The sequence below is a fragment of the Glycine max genome, chromosome 5, assembly GCF_000004515.6.
Source record: "Glycine max cultivar Williams 82 chromosome 5, Glycine_max_v4.0, whole genome shotgun sequence".
Classification (NCBI taxonomy): Eukaryota; Viridiplantae; Streptophyta; class Magnoliopsida; order Fabales; family Fabaceae; genus Glycine; species Glycine max.
The window spans coordinates 38,356,726-38,373,301 of NC_038241.2; the positions used below are offsets into that span (position 1 = coordinate 38,356,726).

Below are 16,576 nucleotides of genomic sequence, written 5' to 3' on the forward strand. Positions count from 1 at the left end.
ATATAGTATTATATTTATAATAATATTATTTATTTTAAAATATATATCATAAAATATAACTTAACTTAAGTGTTATTGTTCTTTCATTACGATTTAATTATATACATTGATATATTATACTAATAGGTAAACCGGTGGACCTGATTTTATTCTAAATTTTTCGGGCCTTGATTGGGACCAGTTCAGATTCAAGAAACTGACCTAACAAATTTCTGGGTCAGATAAGAACAAAGATAAACTCATCCCAACACATCCCACGCTTACCACTACTACAAAGTGATTGCGTAAATACTATAATCGCTTTAATTTTATTTATAGTCCATACTCCATAATATTATTTTAGTTACACGCCAAAGTTCTAAGCTTCAACCGCATCAGTTGCATGCTGCATATGCAACAAGTGTCGCAGAAAAAAACAAGTTCCGAATATTTTTGTCTTAGACTTGTACTAGTTATCCTGAAAGCACGGTTCATATGCTCTGCTGAAATCCCTAAGCTTAGCCTTCTTTTGCATGCATTCAAGCACATTGTCAAAGCTTTTTGTGAAAGAATCCAGCACCTCATGTTCCAGTTCTGATCCAACAGAACTCCAATCAATCCCCAACTTCTCAATTGCATTGTAAATGTCTTGAGCCTCTGATACTTTTGCATCAAGAGTTCTTGAAAGAATACCATGGTCCATGAATGCTTGAAGAGCTTGTACTGGTAAGGTTGAAATCTATAGAGGCACCAAATAAACGCAAGGTTATTTCAGCAACCTATTAATGAATGATCTCAACTTTAAGCTTTTTCACACCAACATTAATCCATATTAGCCCACATGGCCATCCAGTCAAGGTAAAAAAATAAGGAAACCGATATAACTTACTGTATCTGGTCCAATAAGAGAATTAACATAAAATGTGTCAGGGTAAGATGGATTTTTCACATTTGTTGAAGCCCACATCAACCTCTGCTTCTTGGCACCTCTATTCTCCAAGCGTTCCCATCTTGGACCAGAAAATTTTTTCTGGTAAAGTTGGTATGCTAAGACTGCTTGAGCAACCGCACCCTATAAGAATTGATATAATATTTTAGGCAAATGTTAACTAGTGCCCTTAGGGCATTGGTTAAGAAAACTAAAAGGAGAAAGGTTTTAAAGGCAAAATGCTTCACATTACCTTTCCTTTGAGATCAAGAGCCTCAGTAGTACCAATTTGCTCAAGTTTCTTGTCAAGTGTAACATCCACTCTACTGATGTAGAATGCTGCTGCACTTGAAACCTTAGAGAGATCAGTCATGCCACAAGACTCAAGGCCATCCAAGTAAGCATCAATCACTGCTTCATATTTAGGGAGGCAGAATATGAGCTGTTCAAATACGCAAACTATGAGCCTATTGCTGTTACAGCCAATAAGGATCAAAATTTGTGACATCAGAATGCACATAACAAACTTACAGTGGCATTTACACTTATCCCCAAAGAAATGACCTCCTTCATGGAAGAGATGGATTCATCAGTGGCAGGAATTTTCATGTAAACACACGGACTTCCAACCATATTATGAAGCCATTTTGCTGCCTCAATTGTCCCCTTGGTGTCATTTGCTAGCTTTGGGGAAACTGCAAGAGATACATGTCCATCTTCCCCATCTGTTTCATTGTAAATTGGCTCCAGAAGTTTGCAAGTATCCTGTATGTCCTTCACAACCAATTCCCAATAAGCACTTTCTATGTCCTTCCCTGCCCCTACCAATTCCCTGCTTGGTTGCAAATCAAATAAATAATATATTATACCCAAAAAGAAATACTACTAAGCAACAGTTGCATATTCCGGATATGAAAGAAAACTGCAGATCTTATTTTTACTAATTGAGATCCAACAAATTGTTCCTTTGACAAAAAAAAAAAAAAAAAAAACAATACACTATGTCATCGCATATTAAAGTGCCCGATCCACAAATCCCACAAACAAGTCAATGAGAATGAATTTATCTTTTTCACAACTCACAATTTGCCCCAAGAACAAATAACAGAATAACACTTATTTAATTTCATTGACTGAAAAATTTGCTTCCCCTCTTATAATTTATCTTTTCCCATTAAGTGAATTCAGCTAGATGGATGAAACACCAAAAATCATGTTATATTATATGCCATTTAAATATAAATAATTAAATTCTACCTCTAATTCTTTTTATAAGGAATAGATGAGTGTATCTTTAAGAAATATAGATGTGTTAATCATGTTTTTAGTTCCTTTTACAAATTTCACTCTTAGTTCATAATAAAAAAAAATTAGCATTTTTGGTCTTTATATTCTTGCCCTGATAACAATTTTAGACTTTGATGAAGTAACAATGTTAATTAATAATATAACAACCACACTTTGTTGCATCATCAAGGAGTTTGACGAGCCAATTAATTAATTATGTGTAATTTTTTTATAAAAGAAAAAATATTTTTAATCCCTAGTTTGTTCAGACATCACATCACATCACATCAACTAGTTGGTGAGACCATTAGAGATTAAAAGCATAGGTCGTTCTTATGTTATCAATTAATACAAATTTATTACTTGACATTAGGATTAAAATAATTAACATAGGAAAATTATAGGGATAAAAAAATGCTAAAAATTTTCTTTAGGAATAAAAGTGAAATTTACAACAAATTTTAAGACCAAAAACCTAATTAACCTAACATAGATATATTTTTAAATGTATTAATGGCTAATTCCTTTTAAACAAGCTATGTTTGATAAAACTAATATAAGCCATAAGTTAAGAGATGTAAAGATAGAAGCTAATTGAAAGCTTGTAAGCTACTTGATTTAATTAAAAGTGTTTGGTAAGACTACTTGATAAGTTACTTGATAGATGTCAAATGACATAAAAGGACATATTTAATATTTCTAATATTTGAATTTTATTTTTAATAATTTATCATATTAAAAAGTAAGATAATATTTTTTTTTAATTTTGTATTATAAAAAACAGTAAAATTATTTTTTTTTTTGGAAAAGTAAAATTAAATTAAATTTATTAGAATTATATTGTTCATAATCATTTTTTTAACAATTAAATACTTTATTAATAATATTATTTTTAAACAAAAAAAATGTTTTTTTCTTAAACATTTATTTTTTTATTCGTACAAGAACTTGGCTACATACGTTTCTTACTTTCATGACTAGAAAATATGATACAAATCATATCTTCTAATTATGATTGGTAAATTTTAATTTTTTTTTTGGATTTTTAAATTTCATAAAAAGGTAAAATGAACTTTTAAATAAATAATAAAGATAAAGTTGAGAAAAAAATTAGTAATTTATAAACTAGTTTATTTTTCATAAACTACTTCAAATAACTTATCAAAATAAGTTATTTCAAATAATTTATAAAAAATAAGTTACTAAAATATGTTATTTCAACCTAGCTTAATGCTTATTGGGAAATCTATTCATAAGAGACTCACTCATTTTTTTCATACAATTGAAATGAATGTACTCGTAAAGCTACATTTATTGGTAGAAAATGCAATCTCTAAAATTACAAACACAAATAGTATCATTATATATAATCAGCACTTAAATTAAAATTAATTTAACTATTTGCATTGTTATTGATGAATTAATTATTTATATAGAATAAAAAGTTGGTGAAGTAGTATTTCTTAATGGTTTCTCTGTGTCTCTTCTACCTCTGAAAAAAGAAAAAGGTACTAATGGCACATCTGTCTTCTTTGCAAGAATACAAGAACAAAACTGAACTTCCTTTTCTATTCATGCAGAGAAGTAATCCGTTGTGAATCAAAGAACAAGTTAAAAACTACCTCAACTGATCATCGTAGGCATTTGAGGATGAAATAGCTCTTTCAAAAATCTGCGATGTGAGAACACTGAAAAGTTATTATAACCAACACACAGAAACTAGATAAAAATAAAACCAAATGGAGAAGAGTAATGTTTTCAGGTGAAGAAAAAACTGAGTAGTGAGTACCGCTGGGTTGGTAGTGACACCTCTGATCCCATTGGCAATAAATGGAAGCAAATCTGAAACAGGGCGACAGAGATTGTCATAGTAAGGGCTCTGTCTCTGCTTCTCATAGAGATGGTGAAGAATTGTACTTTTGATCTTTGGCCCGTTCCGATCCATTATTTCTATCAAACACCGCAAACTGAGAATAGAAAACCCAAAGGAAAAGAAGAAAAAAGAAAAGGGATAAGAGCAAAGAGAGAGCAAGTGAAAGTGTGAAAGTTGGAAGAGGATGGAAGACACTGTGAAAGGAAGTATTGTGTATAAAGTTGTCGTCACGGGTGTACATAATAATAGTCCAAAAAATAGAAATGTTACCTCACAACAATAATTAAATTTGATTTTTATATTCGTCATTTATTAACATTTAGTATCTATGAACAAATTTCTTTCATGATTCATTAAATTTAATTACATAATTAAGTATATTTAATTTAAAAAATATTTAAAAAAGAATCTATGTGAAACTTATAAAAAGTTATCTAAAATCACACATGAGATTTATTATTAAAAAAAATAAATAAAAGAGATCTTGAGAGAGATCTTTAATCCTACGTGTTATTGTGTTATTGTGATGTCCACCAAAAAGTGATATAAGATCTCAATTTAAAATTTACCACTAAAGTTACTCTGAAATCCTAATTTAGAATCTACCACTAAAGTTACTCTAATGAGAGAAAAAGACAAAGAAATTAATGAATCTTTTATTTTATGTAGATTTTCACTTAAAATTTCTCATGAAAATCTCTACTACCAAATCCCATGTCTTCTTTTAATTAAAGGTTATGATTCCCATGAGAGGATCTAGACTTCTAATCTCACTTTACTTAAATTCTCTTAGAGTGTGTTTGAATGAGGGAGAAATTTTAAATTCTAAAAATTTTAAATACATCAATTGAAATTCTTTTATTTTCAAAATTTTGTGTTTAGATAAAAATTAAAATTGTGAGAATGAAAGAAAATGAATGCAAAGAGAAGAGAAGATATGGTTGTTGTGCTTCCAAAGAAAAGAATATTGATGCGACACTGGAGGTCATAGGGGAACCGGGACACGACGGCATACACCATCACACCCAGATCATAGCATTCAGTCAACGATGCAAGCATGACTTAGACCCTCCACGTCGGTGAGTACCTCTGTTACGTGATGGATAGCGACACCTGCTCCCCTGACTAGCGGGTGCAATTTTATGTGTCCCCCTATATCCACACTTGATCGATGCTCCACAAGCTCAGACAATGTTTCTTGAAGAAAAGGATCCGTGAGGGCAGAGTGGCAAATTCAAGAACGGGATTTCGGGAACTTTGAGATGGAAGAGAGGATGAAGGTTATAAAAGAAATACGCGAACATTTTAAAAGATTCTTCTATTAAGAAGAAAATTTCAATTTCTCACATTTTCGAAGAAAATTAAAATTTCACATTTTTAGTTTTTAAAATTATGTTTTAAAATTTCAAAAATTCAAATTTTTCATAAAAAAACATTCAAACAATGAATCAATGAATTTTAGACTACAAAAATTTAAATTTTCTGATAAATTACTTTTCTTAATTAAAATTTTCTATTCAAACGCATTCTTAGATAAAAATCTCCACTAATAAAATCTTAATTAAAGATTAAGATTCTCTTATTTTTATTATTAAAGATTAGGATTTCAAATGCCAATAATATCACATGAGAGGGGCCAAACCCTTGTGGGATAAACCCTTGTGATGGGATGAGGGGACTAACCTTAAGGGTGCATTGTGCACCCAACTTTGGAAAATGAAAAAACTTAAAAAGTTTACTATATGTTTGGATTGATGAAAAGAAATGGAATAGTTGATAATGGACTACAATGGAACGGAAAATAATAGAATAAAATTACTTTGGATATATAAACAATGGAATGGAACAAAAATTGTTGAGTGGAATAAGTTATTATTATTTATTCCTATATTATCCTTATCTTTAAAATATGAACTGATATTTTGTGTTTTCCTCTTCTTATCTACCTTTATTCGTGGTAACTGTTTCCCATTCGTTTTTGTCGTTCTTTTTTTTATGAACGCGCAAAAAAACTCGAATAATAGAATTTACAATAGGAACATATTCTCCTTCAACACGTATCTACAACATACATATGTAATTTAGGGTAAATTATACCGTAATTCTTTAAAATTTAGTTCAAAAATGGTTAATCTCTTTTTGTATTGTATAATTTGATACTTTAACTTCCTTATACTTTGTAGTTGTTCTATTATTACATTACTAGCTACTTTGATTTATATTCAATTCATTTTTCAGTGATTGGTATACATTAAAATATTAAAAGAAATCCTCCGTTCCAAAGACATTTAAGATTTTTCCACAAAATATTAAAAAATGTAATTAATTTATTAAATTTAAAATAAAATATTAAATAATTTCCTAATATACATTTTATCATTCTAATTAATGATTAATTTATTCTTTCTGTGCACTATTATCGTTAAGTATGTATTAAAGATATCTTTAAAATAATTAATGTAATATTAATTTTATTTAATGAAATATATTTTGAAATCATTTTTCTTCTCTGATATATCATATATTCTGAAACAGGGAGTATCATCTACCTTCTCAGTGATTAGTTTTAATTTTTTTAGTTGTAAGTGTTTCTATCTAAAATATTACAAGTTCTTAATAGCATGTAATTGTAAATCTTTTTAATTAATATAAATTGTAGTTACACACATATAAAAAAAGTACGGAGATTAGAGATTACTTATTCACAAAATTGAAAATTCTGTTAAAGTAAACTTAGTAAGATGATTGCAAAAGCAAAACTATTATTAACTAAAGTACTTTGTATGTATTTAGTATCTACCATTAATTTGACTTAAAGTATTTTGTAATTTTAACTAACTTTAAATTGTTAAATTATAATTTTAATCTTTCTTTAATTTTTCATTCATAACTTTTTGGGGGATTTTAGTTCTCATATTTTGTATATGTTTTATTATTTTTTATTTTGGTCCAATTGAATTCTAAATCTAATATATTTATTTAAGGTACTATAAAAATATTAAATTAATTAAAATATAAGGGAGAAACATGTAAAAAATTAAGAATTAAACAAAAATTATAGATTTTCTAAAATGTTTGGACTAAGATAGAAGATAAAATAGGAAACCCAAAATCACAAATAAGAAATTAAAAGAACTAAAATTAAAATTTAACCTTAGTAATTAATTTACTTTTTTTCATTTTACACATTTTCTCACTTTCAAAGAGTCAAACTTACTAAAGAAGATGGATATAAATTTTAATATAGATTTTTAAATATAAATTATAAAATAATATGTTATACTATTTTATAAATTTAAAATCACAAAAGTTTATTTCAAATTTCAGTATAATTTTAAAATATTTAATAAGTTCTTTTAGCTTAATAAAATATTACTAATCATTGTTAGGAGTGTTTAAAACCAAATCAAATCTTTTGTAAACTGTGAAACCAATCCAAAAAAAAATCAAATTTTGCAAAAACAAAAATCTAAAAAAGTTGTATATTATAATTATGTTAATTTTTATTATGATAATTAATAATAAGTATTAAATATTTTATTACTTTTTATTCGTTTTATAATCAAGATGTATACTTTATTTTTATATGTTAAAAATATGTATTAATATTGTCTAAAAATAATTTAATATCAAGTGATGCATAAATTATTAGTATGTTATAAAAAGAGTTGGTAATATTATTTTATATTAATGCTAAATAGAAGTAAAGATAATAAAACTTTAACTAAAATATGTTAAACACAATTTAAAAAAAGTAAAATTCATTTTTAAAATTATATATCAAATATAATAATCATGTAAGTTTAATTGACAGTTTTAAACTATGATAATAGATTAAAATAACAATAAAATCACAAAATCAAACAGAATCAAAATGCACTACCAACACCCGTAGTCCCGGAGTCATTGTTATTAAATGGCGCCTAATTTTAAAAAAGCATGAGAAATTTAATAAATCTTTTAAACTATAATACTCAATCAAAATGAAGTGAAATTGCGGGACGGGTAACGAAATTGTGCTCAAGTCAAAGTATTTAGAATCTTAGTAACTTTAACGTCGAAAGACAGTACTAACTACCAACCAGCCTAGCTAGAGAATAAATTACAATTACGTATCACCGAACCAATAGCTTTCATAAGAATCGAAGTAATAAATCAAATTAAAACCAAGGATGGTTGCTTTAAATGGCAATCAATTTGTGATCTCTGAACTGGACACTTGAATTTGTATCCTTATATGATGATTTGATACTCTTGCCCAGCCTCCCCAAAAATGTCCAAATGAAATGGACATGAAAAACCAAAAAAATTCACCAAAGCATGAAACCTTGTTATTCTTAAAGTGTCATGAGTCATGACACATACAAACAAATTAATCCATCAAGAATTAGCCCTCATTCTGAAGTCAATTGTCATTACAGTTTTAATTTCCAGTGTCACCCAAATTACCGAGTCTAGCATGCATTTCATAAAAGACGACATAGCAGGGAAACAAGAAACTTGAGCATATTATGAAACTTCAATCATGTTGTAAAATGGATTACATGATCTAATGATTTGTCATTTTTCTATGGAAATATCAAAATTTCCAATACAAAAAGAAAAAGAAAAAAGGTATCTAAATTACCAACCCCTATTAACACTTTGGAAGGATTGAGCAAGAAACACAAAGAATCCTATAATGGCCTCATAAAAGTAATATAATTGTTACCAAGGTTTAAGGTCTCCCACAGGTCCAGCAGTCCAATTCAAGATCTTCTCCCCTGGTTTCAAGAACACGGTGTTGTCGTGAGGCAGCTTACGTGCAAGTCCATTTAAAACTTGATGGAACGCGTCTCCGGGTTGAGCAGGCTGTGGGAAAAGCATTGCTTGCTTCATGGAAGGGTTAGCAAGCAATCTCTGTTTCCTTAATATGACTTCTGGTGGGATAGATGTGAGTATTGTATCCAACTTGGGAACATCCTCCTCATCAACAAACACCCCTATCTCTTCCCATGGGATTGCATCAGCGAATGGAAGAACAATGTCATCTGCAATAATAACAGGGATGCAACCAAATATCACAGCTTCTACCAATCTTGGGCTCCAAGGGGCCCATCCAAGTGGGCACAGACAAAACACGGCTCTTTGCATGTCCTCGTAGTAAGTGGTTGGATGCTCAGTGGAGATGTCAAACAGCAGATTGTCCTTAAAGTTCTCCCACACTGCTGCTCTTGCGCCTCTGCAAGATTGCAAAACACGGTCAGTTTCATCAACCAGGATTATTTGTTGATCCAAGTGTGTTTTGTTATGAAAGCATCATTGCATGCACCAAACTTCATGCAGACTTGATTTTGAATTGGAAATTTAGAGAGCGCAATTTCAGGTTATGAATACAGTTGATCTCAATAAGGTTGACCACTTTAGATAATAATTACACAAAATACAATACTTAAATAAATCAAAGTCATTATTCATTGCATTTTCAGTAATAGGATGCAAGTCAGCTTTCTTATGAAGAAATAATATGAAATAAATAAAAGACCACACACTCAGACCCCCTCCTTTAAACTTGTAATAAGACCTACCTTGCATAGTAACCACCTTCAGGGTCATTGCCAACATCATAAAAGAGTCCTCGGAAGTATACAAAAATGGACCTGGGAGTCTTGTCAGGAATTAGGTGGGTATGCATTTTCTGTGGTGGAGCATACGGAGGGATGGTAATCGAGCCCTCTTTCAAGCACACATGATTTCTCTGTCCAAATGTTTGAACCAAGGTAGCACGCCGTAGTAGTGTAAGAATCCCTCTTTCAATTGCCTTCTCTTCCTAGAACAAAATAATGAATAAAATGCATGTTATGTGTTACTTTTGGATAGGTATCCTACATCTAAACTGCTTTTCTTTGTTACTTCTCAAGACAGCATATAATTGGTTCAAATACTTAAGTAAAACTAACAGTGATATGTGAAAAATCTTGTACCTGGTAATGGAAACATGCCCCAAAGTCATGAGGAACCACAAAGAAGTGATCAGCCCCCTCTGTCCGGTTCCAATAAGGCCAGTTTGAAGAAATAAGCTGTATAGCACTTCTCATCATTCGTGGTGACTTAAAGGGTAAAGGGAGGCCATTTGGTGTCAAGTCACAAGTGGTGTATACAGGGGTATAAAACCAATCAGCTTCTTCAGGATTAAGGGTTCGGACAGGGCTGGATAAGAGAAACCGGTGCATAAAGATTTCAGCAGCAAACATATGGTTGAGACATCTTGGATCCTTTTGCAGAATTTTCTTATTATATTTACTTGGAAGTTCATAAACAAAAACCTTCAACCTTCCCACTGGATCATCTTCCAATACATCACCAGCACTACCTGCAATTGATTCAACCACAACATGCATTTAGCCTCACGCAGAATTTAAAAAGTGTAGTTGACTACAATGTATCTCCAGAAATAGAATTGCTAATGTAAGTCATTGAGAAATAGCACACAACTTCTTATAAACACCTTAAAATCCCAAGGGACCAAGGATGTCCATTTGTTTGTTTACATCTTTTACCTAACACCCATTCCAGTTACTTCCCCGGTGAATTGCAATCCAATCTAATGCAACATGTTCAAAATCTATATACCACTGGGTGAGTTGATATTAACGTCTTCATAAAATTCAAACTTAAGTACTGTTAAGGAGCAGCTTTCATATTTTGGCTACCAATCTACAATCTTCTAGTGTGAGCAAGTTCAACGAGGGGAAGGGGACCAACCAATACGTGTCTCAGATACTCTAATTAGCTTTCATGTGTCTATTGGAAATCAAGCACAACCTATTAATTATCTTCTAAGGCGTCATTTGGCATGCATTATCATTAAAGGTTCACGCCCTATGCAATTATTCATCTTCCAAACTCTGACCCTGATCGCAGGCATTGGACCTTAGGAACTATGTCAAAAAGCAACCCACTAAAAAAAACTATCAAATTTCAGTACTATAGTATCTAGCTGGAAGGCTTGGTAATTCAAAGTTAGGATCCTTAGTAATAATCACCCACGTTCAATGCAGAAGAAGCAATTCTTGTGGTTGAAATAATAACATCACAAGCAAAAACAAGTACAAATATCGTAATCAACCTCAATCCAAAGCAGATCTTAATATCAAACACCCACAATAATCACAAAGACAACACTAAAAACCACAACACAAAGCTGTCAAAGCAAGCAAACAAATAAATAAGCTGAAAGAAATCGATCACAACCAAAGTAAAGCCAAGCAAATAAAGAAGCTGAAAAACCAAAATCAGCACACACACACAGACACACAAAAAGCACCTGAAATTCTTTCAGTGGGTTGGTTCCTGCCCAGCTCCACAGCTCCAACTGCAAAGAGAAAATCAGCAAAAAGAAGCCCCAAAAAACCCAATTTCGACACACCCATCTTTGCTCCCCCAGAAAAGAAATGATTTTTGATTGGAGAATGGGGAAAGGGGGAGGGGGGGTGATGAAGGGTGGAACTACAAAACAAGGAAAGTGAGTGTTATAAGGAAGTCAATTGTGGTCGGCAGAAGAAGGTGAAGGTTGAGAAGTCACAGGGGAAAGTAGTTGTGAGAGGTTTCTTGTCAATGGGGCTTCACTTGGAAGAAGGAAAGGAACATGGGTTCTTCTCAGCAGGAACAGAGAGAGAGACAGATTTGAATATTGAGGGACCAACAAACACAGCGTGGATTGGCTTTGAAGAAACAAATACAGTGTAGTAGAAGATAGAAGATGAAGATGGTGAATTGGAGGAGATGGATTTGCCAAAAAAATCTGGTTTAGTGAGGTTTTCTTCGTGTGAGGTTTGATAACAAGTCCATCTCACACAACCGTTTAGGCACCAAAAATCCAATTACGTTACGCTGTTAGTGTTTAATTATTTTTACGTTGGAATATTGATTATGGATTTAGTTTTTTTTTAAAATATATTTTGAGATGTTTGGTTATACATTAAAAAATAATTTAAATATGATTGAGTCCGAAAGTTAATTCTAAGTTCAAGGAATCTTGAATATATTTTTTTTGTTAAATCTAAAATTTTATATTAAATTTTAATTTTATAATAAAAATATCTTAACATAAATCACATTAATTTAAAATTGATTTTTTCAACGTCCAAAGTTAGATTTTAACTTTAACCAGTCAGTAAATAATCAACCCTTACCCTCCCCTTTATTTTATACAACTTTTCTTTTCTTTATATAAAATTTTCTTATTTTATAAATGTAGTATACTTAAATTTAAAACTTTTATTTTTAAATATATATATATATATATATATATATATATATTAATGATTTTGACTGATCAGCTCAAATCTCTTGTACTTTTCTTTCTTTTTTTTTTTTTTACGGCGATCTCTTGTACTTTTGGTAAACACTTTATAAACTTTCTTCTATCTTGCATACATTACAATTAAATGCATCTATATATAATATTATAAAACACAGAAGTCGTATTTTCTTACTGATAAAAAAAAGTAGTATTTTCTTAATCTAAATTAACCTACCTTTTAATGAGCAAACCTCCAAATGTTTCCTTGAGATTGTATGGGTTAGTCATTTTAGTTTTTAAACATTTAAAATATACTCGTTAATTTCTTATTTTACAAAACATTATTCATTTTTTAAAATAAAATAAATAGACTATAGGAAATGACATTTTATAAAGTCAAGTAATAAAAAATTTCATAATTCAAAAATCAAAATGTTGGTTTAGAGTATCTTAGATGAGAATACTTACATTAATTGTTTAACTTTAAGTAAAATTGATTTTTTTTATCACTTGAAGTAAATGATATGGAGTTGTTTATGTTTAAAAATATTATATCATAAATAATATATTTTTCAAGTATTATGAGATTCACAAAATCAATTTAAGCATTCATTTAAAAATTAGCATCAGAGTAAATCTTTCTATAGAGTGTTAAATTTATGTGAAATTATAATGTTCACAAAATTAAGAAAAGAAACTCAGTTAAACAATGATCTATTATGGATGTTTTTGGGAGTTTCTTTTTGTTAATTTTAATATATGAAATAGTAAAAACATGAGAGTAATTAATTTTTTTTGTTGTAATTGTTTATTTATTTGTTGCTAATATGGCATTTTTATTATTTTGAATGTCAGCGATAACACTTAATAGATAACGCTTAATATTGCACTTTTCTTATTCATTGCTAAATTTCACTTTTATATATGAATTATATAAAAATTATATCAAGTTATATAACAACTTTCTTATATTTGATTTGCAATGTTTTCACAAATCTGTGTTATTTCATTTACTTGAATAGCATTCATATTGATACTTTGTTAATCTACTCTCAAGCCTTGTTCATCGAAAACCAAGTTTAATGTAGAGTATTTATCAAAAAAGCCTTTAATGAGAGCACTAGAAGCATCAACAAAAGAGACACACCAACAGAATGATGCAATTGCAAGACTGGAGTGGGATGGCGAAGAGTGAAACCAACAAGAGTTTAGAAGACAAAAATTGATATGTTAGCTTAAGTTTTAATTTATTGAGAGATTATTACCACATCTTTCCTTTAAAAAACTATTACCACATTTTTACCGTTTTCTTGTTTCTCAGATTTGAAAAGAAAACAATAAAATATCTTTTTTAGTTTTAAGAAATGTTTTCTTTCTAAACGTTATAAAAGTCAATCAAACACATATTAGAGCTATTTACAGTTTTTATTGGGAAAAGAAAAAAAAAGAATCAACCGAACACGGCCTATAAGTGTCTCTTAAACTTAGGGTCTGTCATTTTCTTAAACGCTCCCAAAAGGCCAAATGGTCAGATTGGGTCAGGCCTATGTTTCATTTAAATTTGATAAGAGTATCACCAAAAAAGGAAAATGAATTTGATAAAAGAAAATAATGTGGTGTTCCCTAGTTTATGCATCCATATGATTATGGGCAGTTTGGTAGTAGCATTTATAATGGCGGGGTATTAGTAGGCTCTAAAGTCTTCTTTTTTTTAAGGCAGTAGGCTCTAAAGTTAAAGCAGTTTTATTTATAAAGTCTTCTTTTTTTTAAGGCAATAGTCTCTAAAGTTAAAGCAGTTTTATTTAGAATGTGTTTGGATAGAGAATTTTAATTTGAGAAAAGTAATTTATCATAGAATTTAAATTTATGTAATGTAGAATTCATTGTTTAGATGTTTTTTATGAAAAATTTAAAATTTTGAAATTTTAAAATAGAATTTTAAACAACTAAAAATTTGGAATTTCAATATCCTTCTAAAAGTTGAGAAATTAAAATTCTCTTTTTAACTCCTGAAATATCGATTCAGGTATAAACATAGAAAACACGTATAACTAGTACACCAATCATTTTTTTCTTTTTTTTCATTTATTTTTTTTCATCCTCGTCATTTTAATTTTTTTATTCAAATACAAAATTTTAAAAATAAAAAAAAATTAAATTGAAGTATTTAAAATTTTTAAAATTTAAAATTTCTTAAAATTTAGATTTCTCCATCCAAATTCAAACACACTGTTAGATATCTTAAAGTATCACTGTGTCTTATAAACTGATAAATAATAAAGCTTCTCTCTTACATCCAACATGTTATACCGAAGCTTTCTCTAAAATAGCTTCATAAAAGTAACAATAATTATAAATCAAACCTATTACATTCTTCCATTCAAAATTTCAAATAGGATAATCACTCTCTCAATATCTAGCATAAGGAGGGATCTACCTATAACATTGGGGAAGCGGTGAATTTAGGACTTGAGATCAGTGGAAACAATCTATTTTAAAAAAACAAATCTAATAAATCAATGTGTAAATAAATTAATAATAAATATATAAAAAAGTAAGAAAATGAAATAATAAGTTCAAACATATAAAAATAAGAGATAAAAATATTAAAATAACTAGATACATATAAAATTAGGGATATAAAATATAAAATTTTGTCACACATACAAGTAATTTTATTAAAATGAGTAGCTACGTTTCCTCGTCCTAAATTACAATACAAATACGCCCCTGGTTGGAGGGCCTTGGCGCCCCTATATTTTTTTCAATTTGAAATCCTTAGATAGGATAGCGAGAATGCTATGAAGTTAAGTGGTCAGCAGCTAATATTTTATACAGCCTCAAATGAAGGTTTTGATATTAGTTTCCTTATAAAAAAAATGCATACATACTTTCCTTATAATTTTTAAATTATGGTAGATAACTTTAAAGTGTTATTTATTTGTTTTACCTTTTTTACAAAATATTATATCTCCTTTTTATAGTTTTTTTTACTGTGAATATAATTATATTTTTTAGATAAAATATTTAAGTATAATTTTTTAATAGTCTTTTTATTTTATAATTCGTTATTGTTATTTAAAAACTATAAATAATTATATTTACAAACCAAATTAGACTCCATCTCTTTAATCAAAGTATCAAATTTGAGTTTCATAAATGAAAAAAATATATAATTAGAATGAAAGACTACATTAAAAGTGATTATTTAAATTATCTAACAAAGATTAGTCATTATTCATTGGTAAAATTAGTAGATATTTTACACCAATATCATGAAGATAAAAATAATTTTATTAGTCTCACCTTCATATCAATTTGTTATAATTAAAAGTTACATATTATTTATTAACCTTTGTGAAGAAGACAAACTTACAAAATTATGTAAGAGAGATTGATAGTTTGAATTATGAGATACATCAACAAATTTCTCATCTTACATATTACTGTTTTTATATATTCTTTTTGTTTCTTTTGGTTTCGTCATTGTTCTTGCCATTGTTTATGACTAACATAATTTATTTTATTTTTTCTTTTTGTTACAAACAACATTTATCTTCCACCATAAGCATTTTTGGGAATATTCAGTTGTATATTTAAAACTCAAATTTAAGACTATTGATTAAGTTAAAAGATCATGCATTGATTAATTAAAGCTTTTGAATATTTTATATTATATTACCTTTAAAAAAATACATAATCATGGATATTTTTTTTATGAAATTTGATATTGATCCATGGAGCCAAATAATGATCCATGGTTGGCTTCGTCCCTGATTTAACATTGAAATAAGTATTGTTCAATAATTAGTGATTACCAACTATTGTGTAACATTGAAATAAGTATTGTCCAATAAAAGGGTATAATTAGCAATAAATACAAAGTAATTTTTAGAATTATGTTTTAATAAATAAAAGGGTATAATTAGCAATAAAGAAATGTAAAGAGAAAGGAGGTGTGGTTAGCAAATAGAAGTGTAATTAGTAACTGGCCTTATTCACATAAGTCCAGTTACAAAACGTAAATGGGCGAAGTGGATCACATAAGTTCAGTTACAACAAGCTCAATAAAAATTCATAAAGAAAAATAGCAAGCAAATATAAAATACAAATAAAATGAAAAAAGTCAGCAGCATATGTTTGGGGAGTTCGGATCGTCTCCATTTCCTATAGAAATAGGCATCTCCATTTCTTTTTACCCAAGTGCTACTGAAATATCTCAAAG

The 16,576-nt window shown here is 29.1% G+C and overlaps 2 protein-coding genes across 2 annotated transcripts; both read right to left on the reverse strand.

Annotated features, from left to right (window-relative positions):
- Positions 1-280: 280 nt before the first annotated feature.
- On the reverse strand, positions 281-4,291 carry LOC100811673 (transaldolase). Its single transcript, XM_003525120.3, has 6 exons — positions 3,984-4,291; positions 3,817-3,866; positions 1,439-1,739; positions 1,161-1,349; positions 869-1,051; positions 281-718 (listed from the first exon to the last, which is right to left on the reverse strand). The coding sequence occupies exons 1-6, from the start codon at positions 4,137-4,139 to the stop codon at positions 449-451; spliced, it is 1,149 nt and encodes a 382-aa protein (XP_003525168.1). The 5' UTR covers positions 4,140-4,291; the 3' UTR covers positions 281-448.
- Positions 4,292-8,576: 4,285 nt separating this feature from the next.
- LOC100812747 (probable beta-1,4-xylosyltransferase IRX10L) lies at positions 8,577-11,913 on the reverse strand. Its single transcript, XM_003525122.4, has 4 exons — positions 11,374-11,913; positions 10,031-10,419; positions 9,635-9,876; positions 8,577-9,288 (listed from the first exon to the last, which is right to left on the reverse strand). The coding sequence occupies exons 1-4, from the start codon at positions 11,477-11,479 to the stop codon at positions 8,775-8,777; spliced, it is 1,251 nt and encodes a 416-aa protein (XP_003525170.1). The 5' UTR covers positions 11,480-11,913; the 3' UTR covers positions 8,577-8,774.
- Positions 11,914-16,576: the final 4,663 nt, after the last annotated feature.

What these genes read in the sequence shown, in the direction of transcription:
- LOC100811673 (XM_003525120.3), bottom strand. Translation starts at nt 4,139, where the DNA reads ATGGATCGGAACGGGCCAAAGATCAAAAGTACAATTCTTCACCATCTC. An exon ending in GTGTCACTACCAACCCAGCG is followed by an intron (nt 3,867 to 3,983) that starts GTACTCACTACT and finishes CTCACATCGCAG; the next exon opens with ATTTTTGAAAGAGCTATTTC. An exon ending in CTCTTATTGGACCAGATACA is followed by an intron (nt 719 to 868) that starts GTAAGTTATATC and finishes GTGCCTCTATAG; the next exon opens with ATTTCAACCTTACCAGTACA.
- LOC100812747 (XM_003525122.4), bottom strand. Translation starts at nt 11,479, where the DNA reads ATGGGTGTGTCGAAATTGGGTTTTTTGGGGCTTCTTTTTGCTGATTTT. An exon ending in GGGCATGTTTCCATTACCAG is followed by an intron (nt 9,877 to 10,030) that starts GTACAAGATTTT and finishes ATTTTGTTCTAG; the next exon opens with GAAGAGAAGGCAATTGAAAG. An exon ending in GAAGGTGGTTACTATGCAAG is followed by an intron (nt 9,289 to 9,634) that starts GTAGGTCTTATT and finishes GCAATCTTGCAG; the next exon opens with AGGCGCAAGAGCAGCAGTGT.